At 46.6% G+C, this 27,796-nt stretch overlaps 2 protein-coding genes across 7 annotated transcripts; one reads left to right on the top strand and one right to left on the bottom strand.

Annotated features, from left to right (window-relative positions):
• Nucleotides 1-124: 124 nt before the first annotated feature.
• On the bottom strand, nt 125-18,900 carry dcst2 (DC-STAMP domain containing 2). The gene is made up of 17 exons (XM_013275005.3): nt 18,781-18,900; nt 18,486-18,625; nt 17,496-17,752; nt 15,202-15,372; nt 14,889-14,990; nt 13,872-14,066; nt 13,494-13,559; nt 13,207-13,420; nt 9,915-10,072; nt 9,616-9,780; nt 9,370-9,537; nt 6,387-6,487; nt 3,567-3,721; nt 2,519-2,646; nt 1,518-1,611; nt 516-686; nt 125-372 (listed from the first exon to the last, which is right to left on the bottom strand). The coding sequence occupies exons 2-17, from the start codon at nt 18,584-18,586 to the stop codon at nt 186-188; spliced, it is 2,433 nt and encodes an 810-aa protein (XP_013130459.1). The 5' UTR covers nt 18,587-18,625; nt 18,781-18,900; the 3' UTR covers nt 125-185.
• On the top strand, nt 18,278-27,186 carry dcst1 (DC-STAMP domain containing 1). 6 transcript variants are annotated; one of them, XM_025911320.1, is made up of 17 exons: nt 18,278-18,378; nt 18,606-18,754; nt 18,863-19,114; nt 19,444-19,518; nt 19,600-19,728; nt 20,895-21,034; nt 21,153-21,306; nt 21,492-21,635; nt 22,255-22,376; nt 22,463-22,617; nt 22,691-22,790; nt 22,871-22,966; nt 23,585-23,711; nt 24,228-24,344; nt 24,769-24,911; nt 26,601-26,699; nt 26,991-27,186. In XM_025911320.1, exons 2-17 carry the CDS (start codon nt 18,724-18,726, stop codon nt 27,087-27,089), a joined length of 1,983 nt encoding a protein of 660 aa, XP_025767105.1. In that variant the 5' UTR covers nt 18,278-18,378; nt 18,606-18,723; the 3' UTR covers nt 27,090-27,186. The 6 variants fall into 6 exon arrangements, with proteins under 6 accessions (XP_025767105.1, XP_025767108.1, XP_025767104.1 ...); XM_025911323.1 differs by lacking the exon at nt 18,278-18,378 and having other exon boundaries at nt 18,863-18,988; XM_025911322.1 differs by lacking the exon at nt 18,278-18,378 and having other exon boundaries at nt 18,614-18,912; nt 18,952-18,988.
• The last annotated feature ends 610 nt before the right edge of the window (nt 27,187-27,796 follow it).

Genomic DNA, 27,796 nt, shown 5'->3' with positions numbered 1-27,796 from the left:
GGTCCGTTAATGTGGAGCACATCTGGATTCTCAGTGAGACGAGACTCGGACTTCAGAATTTGGTCCATATTTTTGTCCCTCTGTGGAAAAAGTCGGTAAATGGAGCTAAAGTTTTGTCATCGGGTTTTTCACGTGTAAATTTGCTTTAATAACTTTAATGACAAAGTAGAACATCTGGCTGAGCTTCATGGTCCAGGGGACGGAGCCCGGAGAGAATCCGATGGTTCTGGAAGGTCCCGGAGGTTTTGAGCACGATCGGGTCCGTGAATGACGACTGAGACGAGGGTCTCATGTTCTGAGAGAGCAGAGTTGAAGGAGTCGCTGTCGGACTCGCCTGACCCGGGTTTGTCCTGGTACATCATGTCTGCTTCACTGACAGCACCGAGAGTGGGAAAACAGATGTTCAAGACTTTTAAACTTAGAGCAGGTCACATTTAAAACTATCTACATTCGGACACACGATCCTTTAAGTTTACCATCAGCTTCTATCAAGGCCTGTTTCTGATGTGTCCTACCTGAGTTCAGAGTCCAGGTAAACACTGTCATCACTGCTGGGACTCTCTCCTGCTTCCCTACCCGAGCGGTCACTTGGACTTTCCTGCCTCGCTGTGGGGATCCTCCTCTTTATCTGCGTCTTTGCCTGGGGGGTCGACGACGAACTGGGCCGCTCATCATCAGTGGAGTCTCTGATGATGAACCAGACAGAGAGAGCATAGACCAGTGGTTTCAAACTGTGGGGCAGGCCCCTGTTAGGGGACACAGAGCTGCAAGAAGGGGGGCAACTTCTTCCCAGATTCTGAATCCGGGGCAGGGAAGAACATGTTTGACTGATTTAGAGGAAGCACTTCTGTGCTGGAACATCTGGATCACTCGTCTGCTTCTTCACTAAAAATATTTTTAGACGCAAATATTTGTTGAAGGCCCCCGGGCACAAGTCCAAAGAATTTTACATGTTTAATGCGACTTCGATCGAGGAGAACCCGTGCCGTTCTCAGCTGCTCCAACAGCTGGGAAACATTTATCTCTGAATTAAATTCAGAAACCTAGCTGCACGCTAGCTGCACGCTAGGTTTCGGTTAACAGTGATGAGTCTACAGGGAGGCGTGTGTAGAAACTAAACAACAAAAGCAGAGGCTGACAAATGTAGCTAATACAAAAACCGCAGTTCCTCTGATGGCCACTTGAGGCAGGCTGCAGCAGTGAGTTAGCCCGTGTGGGGGCGTGGCCTCAGCTGTCGCCACCAGCTGTTTGTTTTTAAACAGTGTCAGCAGGCATCTCCGTGGAAACCACTGTAATTCTGCCTCGTTACTGTTGTTTGAATCCGTGTCACCCTGAGTCTCTGTGACTTCCTGTCACTGGATAACGTCAGAACTCAAATCCACGTGGCTACAAGAAACTCCAAGTTCTGCTTCTCTGCTTTATAAATCACTTAAAGCAGATTCAAAGAGACACATGGTGTGGCTGTTACAGACACAGCTTCGGCTCGATTTTACAGCCCTTCTCTGGTGTTCACTCACAGCTCGTCCTCGCTGTCTTCCTGGAAGGTCAGAGGTCGTACGCAGATGACACACGTGTTCCCCAAACTCTGGAAGCACGGCCGACAGTACACGCCTGCAAAAACAAGATGGCAGCTCATAAAAAGAGCTTTCATTCTCATTCATGACACAAACTCTGAAATGGAAAAAAAAGGAATTGGAAGGACAAAGAGTTACCCAGGCTATCACTGGGTGCAGTCTGATATAATGTTCTCCTGCTGGGTGGACTGATTCAATGTCACAGATAAAAGGTGTTTTTTTTATTAACCTGTTCAGGTAAAAAATGTAATTCTCTCTTCGGCCTTTTTAAAGGATTCAAACAGTCCAGATTTCCCGGCTCTGCAAAAGCTAAACAGAAGCTAAAGAGTTAAATCTGCTACAGTTACAGTTATCTCTCACTTCAGCTGAGTCAACAACAGTGAGTGCTGCAGGACACTCCCTCAGCGCGCGCGCACACACACACACACACACACACACACACACACTCTCTTGTATACACAACAAACCTCCAGTTTACGGCGTCACACTGCAGGAATTTGTCCTGGTGTGAGAAATGAATCAGTCTTTTGCTGTGTTTTAATGTAAAGTGTTGACTCACTGTTTAAATACAAGGACGCACCTCAGAGACTAAATCACATCACATTCATCATCAGGGAGTGAACATTTTATGCTTCGTCTGACAAACATTCAGACTTTTCCGATTCATGATTTCAGGGTTGATGCAGATATTCGGCACTTGGATCCCTGTGCTTAGTTTCTGTTACAAATGTGCAGAAAATCTGCACAGACTCTCGATGGGATCAGGTGCCACGTGGGGAGGTTAAAGGTTAATCCACCAAATAAAAACTAAAAACCTCAGGACAGTTTTATTCAGTGCAGCGGATCTCAGTGAGCGACACTGGGACAGTGAGTAACGCAGGACCGAAATGAAAGAGACGGATAGTGAAGCCACGATTACCAGGGGCGCGCCCTCGTGGGTTTACCTGAACAGTGCGGGGCATCACAGATGACTGCGCTCAGGTCATGCAGCCTCAGCACCTCTCCACAGACCAGACAGGAGGCAGGTGTTGACAAGCCCAGCAGGTGAGACAGGTGACCTCCTCCAGGTAACCTGCCAGATTAATGAAAACACATCCTGACCTTCTGCAGGTTCTGGTCCCTTAGTTACCAACCCTGTGATTAACGTAACCACACAAAACGTTTTAACATTAAACAGATTAAAGGTGATCTACTCTGCTCATCACTGCCAGACCTGTTGGATCAAGAAACCCATTAACCAGAAGCTGTGAAAGTGAAGCAGGATAAAAGATCACCACATCACGCCGCGATCTAAAGACACAAAGTCAGTGACATCGATGAGTCTGAGAGGGTCACAGAGACTCCAGTGAACCACAGTGGGAGCCGTTATCCACACATGGACAAAACCTGGAACCTTCCCAGGAGCGACCGGCCAAACAAAATTCATCCAGGAGGTCACAGAAGAACCCAGACCTGCAGGCCTCAGTTAAGGTCAGAGGTCATGATTCAACAAAATGAGAGTGTGCAAAAATGGCCTCCGTGGGAGAGTCCGATGAAAACCACTGCAGACCAAAAAGATCGTCTCACATCTGCCAACAAACATCTGCATGATCCCAGAGACTTCTGGGAAATATTCTGTGGACTGACGAGGCAGAAGCTGAACGTTCTGGAAGGTTTGAGTCCCGATACACAAAGAACATCAACCTACCACCACTATAGACAGACACGGTGGTGGTGGTGTGATGTCTGGGCTGCTCTGAGGGAGCGATGAGTCCGCTCTCTACCCTGTGGGAGGATGTCGGCCCATCAGGACAGAAACACAGCAGCAAGTTTTTATTCATCATTTTATTCATCACTTAATAAAAACCTGAATCAGACTGAATTTGTGTTAAATTGTTTCTGCACTGAGAGAAATACAAACTGTTTTGGAAATGAGTAAAATATTTTTTCATTCCCACAGCACCTAAAGCGTGCATGTGTCTCTGGGAGATGATTTTAAGTCAGTCTTTGTACCGTATCAGCAGAGCATGGAGACATCCTCGTCCTCCTCCTCCTCCTCTTCCTCCTCCTCTCTGGTTGGTTGTGCTCCTGCCCACAGACCTCCTCAGGGCTCTGCGCATCCCCCTCCTCTGATCCAGGATGTGCTGGCGGAGGAACCGGATCCTCCCCTGTCGAGCGCAACAAGAACAGCCCAGCTCATCACGTTCATGTCTCACTTTTCCCTCACACATCCAGAATGTCACGCTCTGTGATTAACATGCACCACAGCAGCTGCTGGCAGAGTTTCAGTGTTTGTCACGGAGAGTTAAAGCACGGCGCTCAGCGGCAGGGTGAGGGCAGGTTCGCTCTGTTAGCCGAGAAAAGCGATGCAGAGATAAACGGACATGTTGCAACGACGCACTGACGGCCGACAGACAAATGTGAACCTCAAACTGCGCTCTGCCTCGACAGCTTCTTACTCTTTGTGAGGAAACATTAACACATAAGCAGCACAATGAAACTGGAATCATTAAAAAATTCCACGTTAAAGAAATTAAGCATAGTTTCACATTCCAGTGACCCACTGGTGTCATGTTCCCGCTCAGATTCCCACTGTGAATTTGTCCATCTGCTTCTCCTGCAGCTCCTCGTGGGTTTGTTTTAACCTGCGGTGAACCACGGCTAACACACCGACAGCTGCAGAAGCCTCGAGGCCCAAACTGACAGTTTCCTATAAAAATGACTGAGAACGACATTAATGGCATCAGACATGTTTGGAATGTCGTTGATGAAGGAAACAGTGAGACGAACACAGAGTAACCGACTAACCATCCTTGTATAAAACATCACAGGGTCATAAATGAACCCACGCTGTCATGTTCCCGGCGGCCTGAAGGTTCAGAGGATTCAGATCTAATCTGTCGAGGCTCCGACTCCAAACTAGCAGAAACAAAACGAAGGCGCCCACGAGGCCAAACTCAGCCCAGCAGCATCTCTGCAGCTCTCCCAGTCATCTAACCGGAGCCCATGAGGCTGCGCTCAGCTCAGATTTTGCCGTGACACTATGTGGCGTCACGCAGGAGGACGCCGGGCCAGCCAATCGCACCTCGAGCAGGCACTCCTGCCAGTCAGGAAAGCAACCACGCGCATAACATGCAGCTGATTATATTTCACTACAAACAGAAGAAGAGGAGAAATCCACAAAGTAACATTGGTGTGATTTATTGTGTGAAAGCTGCATCCAGCCTGCAGAGCAAACAACATGTGCAGCGGACCGCAAACTAACGTGCAGACAGAGGAAAACCAAACACCAGCAAACTGAACTTTTTCTGAGTGGGTTATTTCCCAGAAATTTCACAACCACCACGACCAAAGCAAAGAAAACAGATGTGTTAACGGATACGCTTTCTCAACGTTTGCCACAGCAGTTTGTGATCAACATTAGAAACAGTCCCCGCCTCAGAGCCGTCGACCGGCCGGGCAGCACAGGATGCTCGGTTCCCCGCTCTGGTTCCTGTGACCCAAACAATGAGGGTCGCGCAGCAACGCGCTGCCAAAATACTTCAGCTTGAAGCGCCGAGCACCTCCACACCATTAAACCTGCGTCAGCTGTTGAGCAGCACGCCCGCCTTTAACGTTTTCAGCGTGGATGCTGCACAGTCATGCGCAGTGTGTACGACCTCAGAGCTGCGCTCGCCACCAAACAAGAGCAGCAGCTATTTACATCGACGGCCTTTAGTGATGGTGTGAGTAAGTGCAGGCTGCAGCTGGGTCCTCACCCTGATTTCCAACATGTGGTGAACGTGGATCTATTTGAATCCCGACCATAATCCTTTCCTAAACCACAGGCTGGATTTACAAAAGATGGCACCGCCACCGTGACATCAGCCGCTACGTCTCATCCCCAGCGGCATGCATTGTGCAAAGTGTTTTGGCAAAAGTCAAACGTTGGTGTGATTTGGTGGCTGTTTATTTATTTATTTCATTTTGTGGGGAATAATCTAAGACTGGGAAAGCTTTGGCCTTTAAATTGGAGCTGAGTGGACGTGATATGGTTGCCGGGCTGGTTTGTGGGAGCAGCGTGTTTTCCTGACTTTAGCTTCCGGAGGCCTCGCCCGGGTTCGGGTCGCTCTGGCTCAGGTCTCTGTGAGGAGTGCGGACCTGCCTCCTCCTTCCTCCTCTCATTCTTTCGTTCTGCAGATTCTTCAGATGCCTCTCTGCTCTGTGACCTTTCACCCACAGCAGCAGCTGTTCTTCCTCTTCACCCGTCTCACCAAAACAGCACACCTTCGCTTGCAGAGGAGTGGGCGGGGCATGCAGGTAAAATAAAAAATCCTGCCCTGGGGCACAGCTCTCCTGATCCTCGTGTTGTCAGAGGATCGGTTTACATCATCTCTGCGAGGCTGGCCGTCGTCCAAAATCCTCGAAGAAAATATGAGCCGAGGTTTGAAAAAATGCGAGCCACCCAGGAGCGGCTGCGTGCGCTGCCAGACAGTTTTGTTAGAGGGTTCAGAGCTGGTTTAATGTTCAAATCTGATTCTCCGTGTAAATCCACACCCCCGCAGTGGATTTGAAATCAAACAGTGACGATGGACGACTGAAGTGCAGACCGGTTTACACAAAAACGCTGCAATAACCTGCAACAAGACGCTTTTCTTTGCAAGCTCCTTTGACTACGATGACCTGGATGACTGAGAACCTTCATAGACAACCTGCAACAAGGTTTCCGCCCACCCACGAATTTTCTCCCATTTCTCCATTTCGGGGACGATGCCTCTCGCCCTGTGAAGCGGGGACAGGCTCCCGCTGTCACAGGGCGAGATCCAAATCATGTGACTCCGAGTGTGTGCGTACCTGCTCTCTCTCAGGATGATATGAAGCACAGATGAGGCGTCTGCAGCGCTGCATGAATCCGCTGGTCAGAGACAGAAGCAGAGCCAAACCCAACAGGAAGCCTGCAACACAGACCACAACCAGTACAACCAGTAAAACAGCTGATCTGATTGGTCAGTCAGATTAGTCCCTTTATGTCTGAATGTGGATAAAAATGAAAGGTAAATATATGTGTGGCTGAAACACTGACGTTATCTTCACAGTGTGATGACAATAACGCTACAACACAAAGATGTCAATTCAATTCAGTTTTATTTATTTAGCGCCAAATCGCAACAACAGTCGCCTCAAGGTGCTTTATATTGCACAGTAGATAAGCCTTATAATCAAATCAGCCGTCTGACAGGCTGATTTGATTAGAGGTTGTAATCAGACAAACATCACATTTCTTTCATGTATCTGCATGTAAATCTCTGTAACCTGTTATAAAGTGAACATATTTGTGTGGACAGACAGAATGAAGTGTCAGTGGGCTCTGACACTGGGCTCCGTAATGGCTGGGTTCAGGCCTTTGCATTTGTTTAGACTTCATGTTTTTCTGGGCGAGTTCTTATTGATATCAGTATTTTATGATTTCATTGTAAGGTTTGAAGAGCAGAGCTGATGCTGTGGTCTGAATAGTTGAGTGGAGCCTGTAAAGTGATGAAGGATGCTATGACTCCGTGTTGTCACATCGTGTCTTCGTGTTAAAAATCCGACCGTCTGCTCTTTCAGTTTTAATGAAACTCAAATATTCCAAAAGCTTTGGAGGGATTAGTGACTGATGAGTCATCACTAAGTTCAAAACAACACGACCTCTTCCTCTGCTCGTCTTTGTGATGTTTGCCATCTGCAGGTCAAAGCTGGATTAAAGCTCCTGAGTTTAGGACGTGTTTGTCTCAGAGACGTCATCACAGCTTCTCTCAACAGTCACTCAAAGCATTGCTTCCAGTCATCTTCGTGTTCAGACTTGGTCTGCAAAACGACGCAGTCGCTCCGACCCTCGGATTCCACATTCCTGGATAGTTTTTTTTTTTTTAAATCCTCTTCCTGTGCTACTACTGGCCCGTTTCCATTACAGGAAGTTTCTATGAACTCAGGAATTTGGCTTTTATTTTATTAAGACTTTGCTTCCAGCAACAAAATGAAACCACTGATGCCTGAGGTGAATAACGATTATCTCATTACAATCAACCTCTTGGTGTGGCTTTTTTAACACAACAGGTGAGCAGTCAGCTGTTCCAGGTGATGCCCTGTAGGCAGGTAAAAAGGCCAGTGAGGACCTGAGTGATTTGGGCAGGGGTCAAGCTGCACGCAGTGGTCCAAGGAAGGACAACAGGTGAAGCAGCCCGTGTGCTCAAATCCCACATAAAGGTTACTGCAGCACAAAGGAGCCAGATCACTCCACCTCCAAATGAGCACAGAGCCAGACCAGTGGAAGGTGGTGTCCCGGTCTGATGAATTACATTTCCTTTTCCATTGTTTACCTGGAGAAGAGATGGCAGCAGGATGTACTACAGGAAGAAGGCGAGCCGGTGCAGGCAGTGTGTGCGTGTGTGTGTGTGTGTGTGGGGGGGGGGGAATAGGGCCTCAGATTGAGACAACATTCATCTTTCCCTTCATGGCGGCGTCCTCTTTTGTTCAGGGATCATTTGGGTGGATTGGGGACAGCTAACAGCTAAAGCTAGTAAGGTTATTCAAAAAGCTCCAGATGCATAAACTGGATCTTGTAATCAGTGCCGAGTAGCAGGCCCATCGATCTATTAGTACAAAATCATATTATTTGTTAGATGACTGCATTAAAACTGCTCAACAGCAAAAAGACGCTTCAGAGGTCCAATTAAAGGAGCTGAAACCTAGCAGACGGCTAGCAGCTACAGCCACCTGTGTCAATGCAGCCACGCCCATAACTTTAAGCCTTCCCAGCATTCCCATAATGGGGTATAAAAACTATTAATCAGCCCCAGTACAGGGGAAAAGTTTGTTCTGTCAGCTGTTTGCTGTGAGGTATTTTCACGCACGAGTCTGTGGGAGGAACTATGGGGTTTTTTTCAGTATTTCCTTCTTGTCTTCATTTTTCAGTCGGTTCAAACTGAATGTGGCAGCACTGATTTATTCGAAGCTTTACGTGGTTTATCCTTCTTTAAAGTTCAATTAGGCCAACATAGCAAAATTGGTATGGCCCGATCTGGCCCACACAATGTGCTTACACATGGCCCACGTACCGCAAAGAATGACGGCCCTTTGGTGGCCCAGATCTGGTTTGCCAGAGGTGGCCCACACATGGGCCAGCACAAGGCCAGTTTCAGACACACTGGTGGTCCTGTGCTGGCCCAGAACAGTTTCAGCTCTGGCCCCAGATGTCAGCCTAATGTGTACCTTAATCAAGCCATGAAATAACAACATGTGCTGGAACATAATAGTAACATGACGAAACTCTGTTCAGACTGATTCTTATATAGTGCTTTTCTTCTCTCCCAGATTACTCAAAGTGCTCTACACAACATGTCACATTCACCCAATCACACACTTTCTCTTAACTGAGTGCTTCCTAACTACATTCATACACATTCACACTCTTGACATGCAGACTGGAGGAGCCAGAGATCGACCTTCCGACCAGTAGGTGACCTGCTCTACCTCCTGAGCTACAGCCACCCACTGGTAAAAATGAGTAAACCCTCACTAGGTTTTGGATAAAGTGTACACTCACAAACCTGTCAAACCTGCATTTGAAACGTTGGCTACCATAGCAGTATAGTATTGCAACATGGCATTTGGGTCTTCTAACTAAAATAGGAAAATAGGAACATAAATAGTGCCGTCATTGCCAGACCTGGCCCGCATCTGGTTGACATACACCCTGCCATGACACCGGTCAGTCAGAAGTGCCAGCTTGATGCTGGATCCGGGCCAGACCGGCTTGCTATGTGGGTAGTGATTCACTTCCTGTGTGATGTCATACCGAGGATGAAGCACGTGTTGTAGTTTGGTTCTGACGGCTCCAGCAGGCACTTCTTGCTGATCACGGTGATGTTTCCCCGCTGCAGGATGTTGAACGAGGCCACCACGTCTCTGTAGATGTCGGAGGCGTAACCCGACCCGTTCACCTGGACCGCCACCGTGACAGGAACTACCGGGACAGAGCGTCACGCCGGTTACCGCTCACAGTGAAAACATAAGGCTGTTTTTGGCAGGTGTGCTGGCTCACCTCTGGCCACGATGTCCTCCGTCACCTGGTGGTGCACCTGATCCAGAATCCAGAACACCAGGAAGTCCAGCGTCACCAACAGGCTGCCTACGATCAGGTGTCTGAAAACCGAAACCAAGCCTGCCATCACCGCCCGCCGCTCTCTGTACGTCAGCTGAAACGACACTGCAGGACAGACGCCTCAGATCGCTTCAATGAACATCGCTGATGCACAAACCATGACATCATCCAGCACCTGCTATCACACACACACACACACACACACACACACACACACACACACACACGGATGTACTCACGTGGTGTGATGTAGGTCTTGGCCTCTCTGCGTGTGATTGGAAACACAGAGGCTCCGCCTACTGAGGTCACCCTTTGGTCAAGGTCTTTAAACTGAGCAGTGATGTAGATGTTATCAAATTTAATATCGTGGAGGTACCTGTGTCTGTACTGCACTGCCCTGCAGACACACAACCACATCAACACCCATCAGCAACAATCAGCATTGAGGTTGACGCAAAGCAACGCTTGTGGATGCAGAAGACAAAGTGAAGTTTGGAGTCTTCCTACACCCCCGTTCTCTGCGGCCTGCTGGAGCGGGGGGGCTGGGAGGAGGAGCTGGCCGTCCAATTGGGGTCTGGAATGTGGGGCCTCCCTGCTGCTGCCGAGTTGGGGCAGTCTCCTTCTCTCCACCCCAGGGAAAAGGGTAACACCACCTGGGTCTGGGTGCAGTTTCCCCCTCCAGGGGCAAGGGTACCTAGACCCGGTTCTTAGAGTACGCTTGGGGAGTGTGATTGTGTGTACAGCGTCTCTCTATGTCTGTCTCCACGTTGGTTGAGTGTGGAGTAATTGCATATGAGAGCATGAGGGTGGGAATAGATGTTTGTATCTGTGTGTGCCTGTATGTCTGTGTCTATATGTCAGGTTGGGTATCAGACGCCACCTCTCTGGGGACATCTCAGGCCCTCCAAGGTTTGGAGGCCTATCTCCCCCCACCACTTCCCCTGCCAGTGGCAGACGCCCTCAGACATCGGTGCATTGGTGGTTCTTTGTGTCCGGGGATGGGCGCCCAGGTACACACCAGCTCACTCCTGGTGGCTGCTTGTCGGGGCCTGGAGCCTGGGGCTCACTCAGGCCACTTCGGAGGTGGGGTGCCCTCGGCCTCTCGGCCCGGGGCTCGGTCACTCAGGCACAGCTGGCTGCCGGCGGAGCTCACGGGCACGTCACTGCAACCCCCCTGGCTTCTGCTCCGCGGCTGCTGAGTGACCCCTCATCTGGGACTCTCCTCAGCTCTTTCTGGGATAGTGGCGCGGCTGCCCCTCTGTTGGTCTTCCTTGGTCTCTTGTGTTCTGGGGCCTCTGGATGTCTGGAGCCTGGATCTCCTCCATACCTGCTTCATGCCCTGGAGGACGGGGCTGTGGCCCCCCCACACCCTCTAGCAGATCATTACATGAAGGAACCTTTTAAATACAAGCGCGTCCATGCTCACAGGTGTACACACGGGTGATCACACACACAAACTACACCCTTTTTGGCTCCTATCTCAAAGCACACTGTGCGCTGTAAATCTTATGTGCTGCACAATAATGTTTAATATTTAGTATTTACTGTTACATTCACAGAGATCATCGTGATGATGTTTATTATGTTGCTCTTTTTTTTCTTCTGCTTGTTTTCTCTTTTTTCTTTCTCAACAGGTGATTAATATATGTATTTTTTTGTCTGCTTATTTTGTTGGTTTTTGTTTTTTGCCCTTTTTCCCCGTCCCTCTTCCCCGCTGTTTTTCTTTCCCTCTTTCTTTCTCCCCTTTCCTTCCCCCAGTCAAGTCTGTCCCGTATTTAACAAGTGAAAATAAAATAAAATAAACAATAAAAGGTGAATCAAATAGACCATTACGGCAAGGCTGGGATGGTCCATTTGGTAAAGTAAATCCGTTGGGCATCTTTCTTCACCTTCAGACAATAATTCTGATGGCAAAAGAGCCAAACGGGACAGGGTAAAAAAACAAAAAGAAGACATAAAGTGAAGTGCAAAGTGTGAGACGAGGGGAAAAAGTCAAATAAGGAAGCTCAAGGAGTAAAAATCGAATTAAAAATGCCACAAAGAGCTGAATATAACAAGATAAAGTGGTTCAATGAAGCAAAATACCTCAATAAGCAACATGAAACAGAATAAAAACAGCGTGTTAACTGATTAAAAAAGGAAACAAACACAGTGATGTGAGAAGACGACGCAGGGCTGAAATAAAACTGCAGAGATGAGATTACAGATGATTCTCTGCTGCACAGATGTTCCTGCGTGAGCTATGAAAGACTTCCTGAATCCGTCCTTGTGTAGCTGAAGTAAACTGAAGCATGTGGTTTGCATTTGGCCAAAGTGACCTAAAGCATGCAGAGTGTGTGCAGATGTCATGAACAAACTGAACCGTGCAGCTCGTGAAGTGTGCAGAGAACTACGAATAAAACATTTTCCTGCTTATTTTATCCTTTGGCGCTCACACTTACAGATCATCAAACAGATTTTAACATTAGACAAAGACACAAACTGTAAACACTGTTTTTAAATGATGAGCTGGTTTACAGGGAGAAAGCTCTCCAAACCCACCTGCTCTGTGTGAAGAAGTAACTGAACCCCAAACCTAACACCTGGCTGTGCGACCATAACTGATGCTGACCAATGAGTGCTTCACATCGCTGTGGAGGAAACTTGGCCCGAATTATTTAAATTCAGTCAAATTGGAGGGTTTTCCAGCAGCCTCTTCAAAGCCTCGCTCAGACCTTCATTTTGATTTTAGGCGCCACACGATGCTGTGTTCCTGATCACCGTCCTGATGGTGGGACGTTCTCCTTCATCCTGGTAGAGAGCAGAATCCATGGTTCCACCAGTTACAGCGACTCTAACCTTACCTGATGCGACTGAGGCCTGCAGTTCTTTAGATGTTGTTCTGGGTTCTGTGACCTCCTGGATGAGTCGTCGATGCGTTCCTGAAGTAATTTTGGTCGGCCAAAGTTTTACAGGCTTAGAGACGGCTCTGCAACTGTCTCCAGCCTGATGGATGTCAGTGACGTTGTGTCTCAGCTGCTTCTTTCGATCGAGGAATGATGTGCTGCTGTTTGGGATGTTTTGGCGTGCTTCACTTTGTCAGATGAGCTTTGTTTAAGTCTGCAGCTTTTAGATGCATCCCTACTCCAACACAGCTGAATCAAATGGTTGGATCACGTCATCAGCATGCCATGAAGTTTGGCAAAGGCCAAATAGCAAGCCATTCATTTGATTGGAACAAGGATGCGTCTAAAAGCTGCAGGACGGCAGCTCTCGAGGACCGGAGTTGGACGTCCCTGGCCTGATCAGGCCCGGGTGTGGCCCTTAAACTGAACTTGTGCTTTCCAAAAACTGTAGTTAATCACAGTTCATTCATGAGTTAAGGAGGGGACGGTTACTTGTGGTGTGATTGAATGATTTTAAAGTGTTGCATTGCATCTATCACTGTGTGTAGCAACTGAGGTGTATGATTCACAGAAACTGAAGTGTGCAGATGTTGTACAGTAGATAGATTCAGTGAACCAAGTGTGCAGATGTGAGAAGAGTCCTGACCTCAGGAAGGAGCAGGCGAGCAGGACGAGGCCGACGTATGCCAGCGGTCCACTCAGCTTCTGAAACACTTGAAGTTCTGATGAAATCTCCGCCATGATGCTTTGAGACATCTGGTGCAGAGACTGGCTGCTGTTAGCATCCAGGTCAAAGTTCAGTGAGGCGGAGATGTTGAACTCAAATTCACGCTTCATCTTCTGAAACACTGCGATGACAGCTGAAAGAGGCAGGAGTCAGACTGTGCGGAGGCCGACAGTAAACACTAAACAATAAAGACGACACGGACTCACGAGCCGCGAGGCGTTTCCTCAGGTGGTCGGCGATGTAGGAAGGGATGACGCAGAAGAACTCACCAGCTGAAAGACCAACAAGGAGACGATTAAAGAGACGTAAAGATGAACATGAGAGCAAATACAGAGTTTGGAATCTTTGGATATTTCTGCTTTCAGTCAAATCCAAAAAGAGTTCGAATAAAATAACTGAAATAACTGAAACGTGCGTAACACTGTCCTGGATCTTGAACAGTAGATCTTGTCTGACACTCCTGTTCCAGGTTTTATTCTTTAAATCTCTGGAATTACATCCTGACCTTCTGTAACTTTGATATTTGTGTCCTGAATGCCTCTGAGGGTCAACGTCCACACAAGGACTGGGATACGTGGACGTACCGCGGGCCAGGTTGCAGAGCGGCAGGAAGCCGTCCACGATGTCGCACAGGAAGTTGAAGTCGCCCAGCAGCTCAGAGCAGTCGCTTCGAGCTTCCTCAAACAGTGACCGGCACTTCCTGTACGGAGTTCCCATCTTTTCGTTACAGATGTCCCCGATATCGGCCAGGAAGCGCAGGACGTTCCTCAGCGTGCGAGCTGCAGGGTCAGAGGTCAGAGGTGTAAGGTGAGTATCTGCAGTCATATGATAAACACGGTCGGTCAGACACATACGGTCTCCCATAAGGCCTCAGCCCGCCCACAGTGCCACACACCTCAGACCCAGCTCCTCCTTTCCTTTACCAAACACAGAAACTCAACTTAATATATGATGTCACCGACACCTGTTCTGTTGTGGGCGGGGCCTGCAGCTCTCTGAGAGTGTGGATTCCCAGGTAAGCTCACGGAAGGTGTGAAACTGCAGCCGAGCAGTCAAATGTAAATTACTGTGGATGAAACCATCAGTCCTTTTTAATAAAGGGCTGTACTTGCTGCCCTCACAGTATGTTTAGGGTAAATTTCACTCATCTACACCAAGTGTTGAGAATGTCTGAAGAGCCGATCTGAAATAAATACATGGATCAATAAATGGTTTTACAATCTTATGATCCTCTGAAGCATCTTTGATGTTTGTTAGCTCAGTAAAAAAGTTTCTAATTGGTCCATTTTGTTATGTCACAGCTGCAAAGCTTGCATTTATATAGCATCCACTCTTCATGCAGCACTTTACTCAGCACACTTCATCTGCTTCACAGTCACGACCACTTTAGAATCACTAACTAACAAACGTGCATGTCTTTGGGACAGAAATAAACATACAAACTGCACACAGAAATACCCCGGCTGGGATTTGAATCAGGAACCATCTCCCTGTGAGGTTATGGTGCTGGCCACTGTAGCACCATGCACTGGCTACAGGTGGCTGTCTCTGCAGGAACTGCTGTCAGATATCAGCTGATAGTGTTAAAGAGGCTGACTTACCAACATGGCGGATGCTGTCTGTCATAGCGTAGATGAAGTTCTGGACTCTTCCCGCGACGGCGTACGCGTTTCTGCTGATCTCCTTGATGTGGTCCAACACGGCTGCAAACCAACAAACACACTGACGCTCACAGCTCGCCACATTCATCTGATTTGTGACTGGATCAGAAAGATTTATATTTCTATGAAACTGGAGAAAAATGGCAGCAACGGAAATAAATTCATATTTTGTTTAAAATTCTACTTAATTTCAATATAAAACATGAGTGGTATATTTTTAGGAGAGGCTGTAACAGCAGTGGGCGGGTCTTACAGAAAAGTGGCGTGGCTGCTTTCTGCATCAGTTCCTGCGTTTGATTGGCTGCCAGCTCAGCTCCACACAGCAGGCTGGAGGCGGCTCGCTCGGTGTTCTCCAACGTGTTGCTGAGCGGACCGGACACGAGCAGCGACACGAACATGAGGAGGAGGAAGTTCCTGCCATGACCTGAAACACGGGAGGACACAGCGTGGTCAGGGACCTGGTGTCTAAGTCGGAAGCTCTGATTATGACCCTACTGGGAACTCCATGTTTATTTGGGACCTCCACTTCAGAGCTCGAACTGTTTGGGAGGATGTCCAACTCTGAAGGTTCGGGAGTACGTAGTCTATGTGTTGCTTCAAATCTATCTGAGAACTCTATTTGTGCCATTGAAGGTTTCGTACCTGGAAAAGTGGAGAGTCACGTTTTTTCTGAATCAATTTGGAGCCTCTAGCTTGAATTGTGAGCTCCTGGCCTGGTTTATGAGCCCTAACTCACACTGAGACCTGAAACTGTAGCTCTAACTCCCTTTGAGAGCTAGGACTTCATTTAGAAACGCTTCTCTGTTTTGGAAGCTCGTCTCACTCGAAGATATAAGAAGACGGTTTACTTTAAACTTGACTTCATGTCTAAATTGTGCACAAGAACAGCACGATGTATTTGTTCTTAATGTTGCTCCCTTTAACATAGCGAGTGACGTCGTGTGCAGTGGACAAAGATGTAGAGCTGCGTTATTCATGGGAGCATGTAACGATGTCATTTTGATCGTTTCAAAGTAGAAGTTTTGAAACTGAATTGTGCACGAGCTCAGAAGTGTCTTATTTAGAGCTTTAAAGGAATGCCACAGCAGGAAGCTTGACCTCCCAGTTTTCACTGTGTTTGGGACCACTAGCTCAACTTTGGCACTCAGTCTCTCAGAGCTCTGTATCTGACGGTGTCACCTGTGGGACGTAACTTTATTCAGGAGCGTTTTGAGAGCTCTGACTTCAGTTAGAAGCTCTGCCTGTGTTTCAGAGCATCTGGCTGGCTCGTCCTCTGTTTGGGGACTAAAAGAAGTTGTGCTGACGGGATCACTAGAAAAGAGGGGTAATATACAAACTTTACATAGGAATGCCTTAAAAGTGTGCATTGCTTCTCAAACAGACTTTACCCCTCCTGTGGAGGAGCCGACCACAGGCACTTCGGATTTCCCAGTGCCAGTGTTTTATGGGTTTTTACCCCCTACTGACTGTGTGTCACCTCACCAGAGTGACTCAGGTATGTCCCTTAGACGGTCCACTAAGACCACGCGTGGGATTCCACCAGCGCGTTATAGGGAGATGGAGCATTAGCAGGGACTGCTAATATTTCAGTGTGGGGGGATGTCATCCAGGGAAGGACGGATGTTGTTTTGCTTTGTTGTTTTAATGTGAAGTGTGTTTATTTATTTTTTTATATTGCATGTTTTGGTTACACCGTCAATCTGTCCTGGAGAGTCTCCGCCCTTTTTCCCATTTTACTGATTGGACACACCTGAGAAAAAAGGAGTGAGTGGTAATTTACAGGGAGTGCTCAGTAACACAGGAGACTGGTGGAGCTTGGCGTCAAGCGGGCAGGAGGATACAGCGCCAGCAAGCAGGGACGCGGAGCGAGCGGTCCGACTGCTGCAGCAACAGGAGGCCAGATTACGCGTCTGTGGGAAACTAGAGGCGGCGAGGCGGGCCGGTGCCGATTGGCGGTTACAAAGAAGCGGCGGGCAGAGTTGAGAGCTCTGCCCGCCCGGGGTAAGTCTTTTGACTTGTCCCCTTTAATGAATGATAGCCGCCTAAAAGAGTATTGACTCCCGCTGCCTTTCTTCCTTTAGTGCACCGAGAGGAAGGCGAGGACGCCGTCGGGTTTCCCTTCTGCACCGCTTCACTGGATTTTTAATTCTTAGTGACTTTTATACCGTGGCGGTCGCCACTGGACTTTTAATGTTGTGTTTTATTGATTTTTATTGTGTTGCCCCCTGGCCAGGGCTGTTTTAATTCATTTTATATTTTTAACTGTTTAAATATAATAAATTATATTTTAGCCTTACAGTTTTTAAATTTGTGTGCATTCCCTTGGCTGCTCCACTGCTCTGTCCGTTTTGAGGAAGGTTTCCCTCCTTTAATAGCACTGTGCAAAAAATCACCTTCCCTCCGTTACACTTATTAAAGTCTCTTCAGTACTGCCAGACACGATATTGTCAATTTTTGGATGTTTTTCTCTTCTACACCATGTCAGATTTATATCGATGAACAAAGAGAGGATCGGTATAAAACCTCGAAGGTGCGTCGCTGACAAACCTGAGCAGATGGAGGGCAGCATCACTATGATGCTGGCCCTGACTCTGACCGACAGCCCCATACCGAACGCTGCCAGACCGGCCAAACCCAGCGTGGTTTGGGCGCAGAACCACAGCGGCTGCTTCTGCAGGAGGAGAGTCATGAGTCCGTACAGAGACGCGATCAGCAGCCCCGATACAAACGCCACCATCCTCTGCCCCACCTCCACCACGTGAGCTCTGAGCTTCCTCCTGCTGAGGCGAGAGCGTCCCGCCGGTCTGTGGAAGGAAAAACCGTGAACAACATGTTCACTAACCTGCAGCATAAACCACATACACATGAAGCTACAGTGCTGCCACCTGCAGGCCGTGACATACACGAGGGTTCACAGTGGCTGGGATATTTATCAAAGATCAGTCTTTGTAGGACAAATTTAATAAAAATCTAATAAAAGTTTAAAACATCAGGACAAACAGAGACAACTATAACTGAGCTACAGACTTTAAAACTATCAAAATATCTGTGAGTCCTGAGTAAGAACAGCTGCATGTCTCTGTTACACCATTTTAATATTGGATTCATAGAATAGAAACGATGAGTGTCAATGTCAGCTATGCAGTAAAGGTCGGCAGAGACACGGTGACGTCAGCGAGGTCTCATGCTGGGTGTGAAAGCAGAGCTGATAGGCCCGTCAGTTTATCCTCTCCTTTCACCCTGATGCAGGTTGTAACTTACAAAATAACATCCTGTTGTGTAAACTCGTCAGAGTTCACTCTGGGGCTATTTCCCCAAATAAAGTCAGTCTGAGGAGCCCCACCCCCACGGATTGGTCAGGTTCACTTTCAGACCCAGAACCTGCTTCCATCATTTATATACAGTAAAATAATTTGCAGGAAGTGAAAAGGTAAAATGTTCTGTGATGAGGCTGTAGAGTAGGTTAACATCCAGGTCACTGTAAATGTGTTAGCTCAAAGCTAACAGTTAGCACTCAGGTGAATCTGGTTCCTCTACCTGCTCAGAGCTCCTCTGATGGTCTCTGTGACTCCGCCCCTCTTCACCTGGACTGAGATGTCACTTTTCATCAGGAGCTTTTTCCTTTCTTCACTCTTCATCTTCTCTCTTTTACACCAGGGGAAACGTTTCCGCGTTACCTGGAAACCAGAGACACATCACGTGACAGGCCGCAGCTAACAGAAGCGCCAACAGTTAAACGACAATACGTTTGTAAGCGGTGTGTGTAATGTAGTGAATGATGGCTGACACCGGGACACGTCACAGCCGTGAGTCCACCCACAACAACTCAAACCTCAGCGATGTGGAGCTGATCAGCCCTGAGGCTGCCGGCCGACGGTGGAAACCTGTTTCCAGGTGTTTGTGCTTCCTTACAGCTGCGCACAGGTGCGTTCAGACCATCCTGCCTCCAGGTGTCCACCGGTTCCTCTTCAGCCAATCAGAGGAGTTTCCGGTGGCTCGCCCGCTCTTCAGAGCGCTGTTTGGAGCAGCGACCGGTACAGGTAACATCTCCAGCGACACACCTGAGCGGTTAATCCCTGAGCTCAAGTCCCTCCATGATGGAAACCAGCACGGATATCAGAGCAAAAAGACGCTGCGGAGCTGCGCTCATTTTGGGGCTTTGTTCAGTCTGACACTTATTTGATTTTAACAATGATTCTTTTAGATTTCAGATGTTTTTGTCTTAAATCTACTGTTTTGTTATTATAACTGTTTCTCTGCGTTATTGAAATTATTCTTTGAGTTCTAAAATTAAACAGTTAAATTTTAATTTATTATTATAAGCTCTAATATCGTTAGTACTCTACTCAAGTGTAACAATTTAAAAGTATTATGAAATACTATGAATGTTAAGCTCTTCTTTTACTTTCCAGCTCTTTTTATTATTATTCTAAAAGGTTATTAGAAAAAAGCTGAAGTGATGTTTGACCCCTGTTGTTGTTCATCTGACCATCAGTCCTGTTCCTGGGCATCGCCCACAACCTCCCGCTGACCTTTGACCTGAAGGTGGCAGTAGGATGTTTGTTTGTTGGTGAGGCGAGGTCGCACACTCGCATCTGTTCTTTGAAACATGTTTGAAACACGTGGAGATCTGACCGAGTGTGTGTTTCAGCCATGTGTGTCGCAGGCGGACTCCTGTCCTCGTCCTTCAGGTGTTCGGTCCTCCTCATGTTTCCCAGCATGCTCGGCTCCCGTGGCCGCTCCTACCTGATGTTGCTGACCCTGTCTGTGCTGTATGCAGGTAAACACACACACAAAGACCTTTGCGTGTGTGCACACGGTTCACAGTGTGGCTGTCACTGTCAGTGCCGTGATCTTTTTCATGGAGTCATATCAGAAACATTCTTGTGTCCAGTGAGTCCAAAGTTTCATGAATCTGCAGGAATCAGCACATATTTGACTTTTTAAATGAAATAACAAAAATAATGAGCTCAGAAGGAGATGGAGGGAGGATCCACTCCTCTCGTCTGTACCTTTGAAAGTACAGATGTCCATAGTGTCTTCAGTCTGCTCCCCTCGCTCGTGTGTTTGGTGAGACCAAATCATTGGTTCATCATTTAGGAAACAAACAGAAAACCCAGAAATAACATTTCTACAACCTCCACTGTTTCTTGTCAGCAAAATATTGATCAGCAGGACAGATTTAATAACACTCAGCTCAGCAAACATTAAACTAACACTGTTAAAAATAAAGTGCAGCAATCAAACCAGCAGAGGTCACTGCTGTCTAACCTGTTCCCGTGTGACTTTGGGATACACTGATGCACTGATCAGTGTGAAAGAGTTCAAACAACACCAACAATCAACATGTGCGTCGTCCCGAGGGCTCAGACTGAGGCCGGCTGCACTTCTTTTTGGTTTGTGAAGATGTTTCACTTCAGACGTCTTCAGTTCTGAAAATGAGAAGCTCCTTTGTTGACAGCTGAAATGTCTCGTCCTTATGAACCAAAAACCTTCATTCAACCACTTAGGATGAACCAATAGTAAATATGTATGAATGAATGAAAGTAATTTGACAACAGTTAGAATGTCAAAGACTTCAAAGGACTTCTCATGTGATGGAGTGACATAAAAGTGAGTGTTTGAAAATGTTTCAAGAAGTGGTTTAAAGGACGTCACTGATCCTGTCAGCCTGCTCAGTAACATTTATGAGTCTGAGTGATGCAACATGCACTGAGACAGTCAGACAGCAGTCAGACATACTGGGTCCACAGGCCTCACTGGACCCAGTATGTCTGTGACTGATTGAACACTAAAGAACAAAGACAGGACCTGAAATCGAACCTTGTGGTACACCAGTGTTAATACAACATGCAGGTACGAGTGGTTATCTCTGCGGCTGAATGGGTCTGATTAACATGTCTTCAGGTGTGTTTTGTGTCATGTGATGCTGCGTCCCGTCTGCAGGTCCAGTTTCAAACATCCAGCGTAATGTGGAGGCCGCCGCTGTGTCTGTGAGCTGCAACCTGGACCTGCAGGTCCGTCACAGCAAGCTACTGTGGAGAGAAGCCATCAAGCCATTTTTAATCATCACACAGGAGCTCATGGTGAGAGGACTATGTTTCAAAGCTCCTCTAATTTAACATAATAATAATTATCAACCTAACTACAGCCATGAACATGAAGCTGGAAGAGCCTCAGATCCATCTTTTGCTTCTCTTCCAGGATGATAAAGCAGGTTTTGAGTTGGAGGCTTTAAATGTCAGCAAGAAGTTTCAAGACATCAGAGACGAGATGGTCCTTCAGTACGGATACGACCGATTTGAAACTAACAGCACCCAGGAGGAGTTCACCGCCAAGACCCTAAAGCAGTGTGACAGTAAGTCAGAAACACCAGACATAAAGTTCAAAGGTTTCAGGCAGGAAACACGAAGGATAAATCCACAAATACGAGAAAACAATCGCTTTAAATGTCGTCACTAATGTGATTCACATGATTTCACACCTCTTCACAAACTTAGATTTCATTTAAAGATGAGAACCCGTGCGTGGTTTAATCCCCAGGTGTGGTGGCTCAGGGCGTGCAGCGGTGCGTCGATTGGTTCACCAACAGGTGGACGGCGTGTTTGGAGGCGATCCCCGTCCCCGTTATCAACTACCTCCTCTGTGTTTCCATGAAGTTTCACTTCCTGTGTGACATCATGAAAGGTAAAACGTAGTAGGTACCATGGTGTTTTGAAATATCCACATCCAGCTGACCCGATGGCGTGCACTCATCAGAATTTAAACTATCACCAGAAAGTCTTTGCGTTAACAAATAAAACTGAAATTGAGCTCAGGGGTACTTTGGTGTAATACCACTTTGAGCCACAAGGTGACACTGAGTCAGTGCAGCATCCAATCAGAACGCAGCATGACATAATCCAACATTATTGTTGTTAGCTTGGTGTTAGTCTGACATTTGTACAGAATTCACATGGATGTAACATTTAGCGACTTGTTCTGAGAGCTCGAAGAGTTAAAAACTGAGCAGTTATATTTTTAAATATTTAAAAAACGACTACACTAAACCTTTCTGGTAAAACGCTGCCATCTTGTGGTGGAAGTTTTTATTAAATTTAGCTAAAGGTTTTACAAAAAGCACCTTTAAATTTGAAGGTGTGCAAACATTAGCTTCAGTGTTCTGAATGGTATAATCATGTTCAGAGGCAAAACTAGCAGGTCCCAGGTAACAAGTGTCCTCAAACGTAAACGGCAGATTATTCTTGATTTCATATTTCAGGGTTTATAATCTTGTGATCTTTAGTTCTTCTCCTCCTCCCGTCAGTCATGACTCCGTGGTGCAGGGAGAACATTCCCGTGGAGGGAAACTTTGGTCAGCTCTTCGACCGGCTGAATGTTTCCGTTGACCTGCTGTCCAGAGAGTTCAGCACCGAGCTCGCCGTAGAGGTTAGACCTGCACCACCCATCCTCCAACACCACCCACGGGAGGAACCCAGAGTCGGGTGAAATGTAACCTGCATGTCGTCTCACAGGAGGAGGAGCAGCCGGTGCTGAGCGAAGCTCTGCTGGACCAACAGTTCACCGACGCTGTCAAAACATCCTTCCAGAAACTGACGTCAACGACGAGACGGGTGCTGAACATCCTGCAGATACTCCTCTCCCTTACCTTCATCACCATCTTCACCCAGTAAGAGTCTCACCTTCACCTTCATCTCGTTAAGATTCACACCTTTATCTCCATCTTCTTTTCTCCTCTGCAGGGCGTTTGGGTACCTCGGGCAGTACAAGAGGGACATTTGTTTCGACAACGTCTACATCACCACCTACTTCAGACAGATCGATGCCCGCAGACGGAAAGCGGTATCATTCGCATCCTCATCATCCACACTTCAGTACAGTCCAAGGTCTGACCCTCCTGTCCTCTCCTGTGCTGCGTTTAGGGGAAGCGCTGCCTGCTGCCTCTGAGGAAATCAGAGAAAAACAAGCTGATCAACCCCTGCAGTCTGAAAATTTACCCCGAAGAGGTCAAACAAGTGGTGCGTTCAAGAGCAGTGCGAAGACTCTGGCAGTATTTATTTATGTAGGCTAGAGCGCTTCACAAAGTGCTTTACAGGAAATAATCCACTATAATAGCAGCAGTAACGCCGACTCCTCAGTTCTTCTCACTCACCTAAAGTTCAGCATATTTGTTAAAGGATCCTTAACCTAAACACTACTTTTCCAACTTTTTAGGTTTAAGTTATTTTTATAAATAACATGTTTAGACGTGGTCCAATGAGAGTGCTGCACTCTCACAAACAGGCCTGCAGCAAAAGCACATTTCTGTCCCTACAGGTGCGCCTGTGCACCCATTATTGGACCTTTAGGTAACTATATGTAGATTTCTGTACAGTTCCTTCTAGATTCAAGGTGCAATTTCAGGACACAGTCTGTGTTCAGCCAAATACACCCAAAGGTGAAATATAACCTGCCCGGCAGGTTTTTGATTTACTTGCAGAATTTCCTGTCTTATTGCTGCTCTCACCACTTCCTGTTTCAACCCCTCAGTGATCCCACCCTTCACTCCCCACCTGTCTGTCTGTAGCAGAGCTCAGAGCCAAGACAGCAGACTAATTATAGTGTGTGTGTGTGTGTGTGTGTGTGTGTGTGTGCAGATGACTGGTGTGTTTCAGGTGCTGACGGTCTTTCTGCTCTCTGTCATCCTGCTGACTGTCGACTTCTCGCTGTCCCACGTGCTGGACATCATCAGCAGACACACCCTCACCCATTTCAACATCACCAGTAAACACACACACACACACAGACACACACAGACACTACTCTCCAGTCTTAAATCCCATGCATGGGTCACCTGTGTGCAGGGCAGGTGATTTGAACATCAGCTGTGAGTGACTTATATCAAGTTTGGAGTTGCTGTGGGTCAGTTTGTGTCGTGCTGAAGAACCAGCAGGATGATTGAAGTGAAAGAGGTTTACAACCTGTATTAAATAAAACTTACTCTAAGTGGAGCTGATAACAACACTCGTGTTTCAAACTCTGTGAAACACATAAACTGGACAGGATATATTCTGTTTTCGCCCTGCGTCAGGTTGGCGATCTGTCCTCTCGTCCTGTGGTAGCTCCAGCTCTCCAGCGACCCATAAATAATAAATGTTTTATTTTATCTTCATTAAACAGGTAGTCCCATAATAAATGTTACTCTGCTCCAATCTCATGTGTTTAGGTTTATTTAGCAGAAATGCTGCAGATTGAACCTGCTGACTGCAGGGAGTTTGTGACTCCGCCCCTTGTCTGCAGGTAGTCACCAGGTGGACATCAGAGTGGGAGGGGACACCATGATGGCCCGCCTCCTGAGGACATCAATTTCAGCCTTCAACAGCTCGTCCACCCTCAATATCCAAAGTGACAACCAGGGTGGGTTGTAGGTTAAAGGTCACACAGGATTTGTTTAACATGAATTTGTTGAACATTCAAATTCACCAGATCCTTAAACAACCAGAGAATCAGGCCTAAAAGATGACCACCAGAGGGCAGTATATAACAATACTGTTACATATGCATCGTCCTGACAGCACAATTTAATGATTCACATTTTCATGTTAATGTTTCAATGATGAACAAAATCACTAATTCAGTCAGACTGATTTTACTATCTGTCCGTGTGTGTGTCAGTTACATCTCTGACAGGGGAGTAAATGTTCCTGTTTGCTTTGTTGGACGCTGAAAGTTTCAATTCTTGACTGACGAACCTTTGATGACGGCGCAGTTTGTCTCACAGTTTGTATTTGTCTCAAAGCACACACACCAGTGTCCCACACCTCTTCCTCTCCCCCTTCAGCGTGCATGTCCCCCGCCTCCACCCTCTCTGCTGAGGTCTATGTGAGATGTGTGTGTTGTGTCCTGCTGGTGGCGCTGTTCAGCTGCCTTCAGGTTTACACCAACCGGCTCCGACGGGTCATTGCTGCCTTCTACAACCCCAAGGTGAGCACACACACACACACACACACATACAGACCTTTGCCTGTGGAATAAAATAAAATAAAACATCGTCTGCAAACATATAAAATGATGAATATTTTCAGTGTTGGGGTTAAATATCCGGATTGTATGATGCTAACATGCTAATTCTTCATAATACATATTAATGTTGCTGTGCTAATGTTTTTGCACATATAACATATCGTATACTTAAACAGAGAGTAACCAAGGTGGCTCATGACCAACGTCTAACATGAAAAATCACAGGTTCGAGACCAGAAGCAGCTGTAAAATCTCCTGGGGTTGCATCATAAAGGATATCCAGCATCGAAATCTGTGAATCAAATATTTGGAGCCAAAAGAAGGGAGAACAAAACAACCCATAGTTATGTATTAAAATTGTACTTTGAGACATCATCATGCAGGGTTTCTGGGTAATTCCTCTCTGGCCTGTCCACATACATTTGGCTCTAAGTATATAAAGAAACTCCTTCATGTGTGAAATCAAATCAAATGTATCATGTAAATTTAGCAAATTTTCATCTGCATACAGAGACAAAACTGATATCACATTTCTGGTGTGTGTAAAATCAGACGTTTGTATGGCGTTAATATTCTGAGTTCTCTGTGCTCCGGTGATCGTTCAGCTCAGTCTTCAGTGAATATCAAAGCGTTTCCCTCGTGTGTGTGTGTGTGTGTGTATTTCCTCTTTATTATTTCCTTCTATTGCCACGGCGGTGTTTGTTGTGTTTGGTAACGACTGATCACAAACAGACAAACAGAGATTCGGATGGAGTGCGTGCAGCGGCCGGTTTGCTGTACTGTCTATAGTGACAATAACAGCATTTGTTGTGTTTATTAGTAAACAAAGAAACATGAAACGAGTCATTGTTTTGGTTTGAGCGCACTCCGTGATGTCACTTCCTCTCCTGAACTGATAAAGAAGCAAACTGCTCAAACTCATTAGCAGGCACACTCTGTTTAAATGCTGAGAGCTGCTGTAAATCTGATCTGAGAGCAGATTAGTGTAAGAGCATTACAGCTGAGCTGACTGTGGCCGAGAGACATTCAGATAGAGAGAGAGAGCGAGGCTGTGAATGAATGAATGAAGGCGGAGCTTCAGGTGCACACGTGTTCTGCACATTCACATTCAGCACTTTGCAGTCCAGCATCAGCTGCTGCTGATGACACGTTCACACTGAGGGTCAGAGAGTACTCGGATACAGCCGTGAGTGAGACGTTCCTGCCAGAGTCCTGCAGGTCTGGTTCTGACCTCAAACCTGTGCCGACAGCACCTCTAACAGGAGAACAGCTTTGTACAAACGTGTTATATTTCTGCACATTTTTACATAAACATGTGAACATAATATACAGATGAGATCAGGTGACAGTCATTTTAATGTAACACTGGCAAGAAAAAAATCCCTTTAAACTAAATCAGTGACATAATAATAACGTGCACTGTTGCACATGCAGAGAAAATATCATGTTTCTGCTGCAGAGCATCACTCACCTGGGCACACAGTCAGCACCAGGTGATGAAGAGTAGGCCGGTCCTGAGTTAAACTTCTCTCAGCTTTGATCAGAGCGACTGAATCGCTTTTTAGATTTCAGGTCTTAAGGCAGAAATATGAAGCATAAAAAGAGTTTCTATGCATGTAAAACAAAACGTCGTCTCTGTCTGTCTGTCAGAGGGAGAAGACGAGGATCTTGTTCCTTTACAACCTGCACATTCACGGACGGATTTCCAGCAGCGGCAGGAAACGCATCATCAGCCGAGGACAGAGCACAGTGAGTGGCTTTCTGATTAACATCCCGCTTCCTGCCTGTAAAACCACGTTTCACTGAAGTCCGCTCTCAGAGGTGTTTTTCACTGGGACATAAAAACAGCACGAACATCAGTCAAATCTGATTGGACACAGTGCTTAAACTTTACAGATTTCTGACTCAACATAAACTTTTAAAAATGTTTTCTTGTCCTGGAGGTTTCACGTCTGCAGCTGCAAAGTTCTCACACAGACTGCAGTTCTGGATTGTTTGTGCTACGTCTCCGTATGTTCACGTCTCCTCTGATGCCTTCAGGTGTTCCAGCGCCTGCTCAGGTGGGGGCACTGCCTTTGCTGGCGTCATCACGGACAGGAAGCGTCCAGCTCTGACAAGACGCACTACGCCAGCGGTTAGAGGAGAGAGAGGAAGCTCCACCTGGATGAAGAAGAAGATGTTTTTTGTGGCAGACTCGAGGTTCAGGCAATAAAAACAGATTCAGTTCAAACTGGAATGAAGCTCGTTTTATGTTTTAGTATCAGAGTGAGAGTGGATTTGACTCTGTGAGAGAGGTTTCTCTGAGCTGCTTACTGTTTGTATTTATTGCAAACTTTATCTTTCTGCATCAGCTTGAATAGCTGCATCCTGCTACCATGGTAACCTACTGCTGAACGTATCTATCTCCCATTAAACCCAGTTAAACCATCAATGTGGTCAAACTGAGCTGACAGAATAGCTTAGCTTAGCTTTTTTTTTTTTTTATTGTCACTGTTACAAGAACAGTGAAAGGCAGTTTGGCATCTCTCCGTGTGTGTGAAGTACACAATACCGTAAGTATTTACACAATAACAGACAAATTTACATTTACACAAGAAAGATATGTACAAGTTACACATACACCTGCAAACATACACGCATATATGTATATATACATATATGCATCCGTACATACACACACACACACACATATTTCCACATACACGCTTACATCTATATACATACACATACACACCATCTAACTAGCAGGTGCATTGAGAGGTGCAGTGTGATTAGTGATATTGCACATTGAGTGGGGGGGGGGTGCTGTTGGAACTATACTAAATAATGTTATAATAAATACAGTT

Source organism: Oreochromis niloticus, linkage group LG11, assembly GCF_001858045.2.
Source record: "Oreochromis niloticus isolate F11D_XX linkage group LG11, O_niloticus_UMD_NMBU, whole genome shotgun sequence".
In the NCBI taxonomy this organism is placed as follows: domain Eukaryota; kingdom Metazoa; phylum Chordata; class Actinopteri; order Cichliformes; family Cichlidae; genus Oreochromis; species Oreochromis niloticus.
This window is presented reverse-complemented; position numbering and strand designations above follow the sequence as displayed.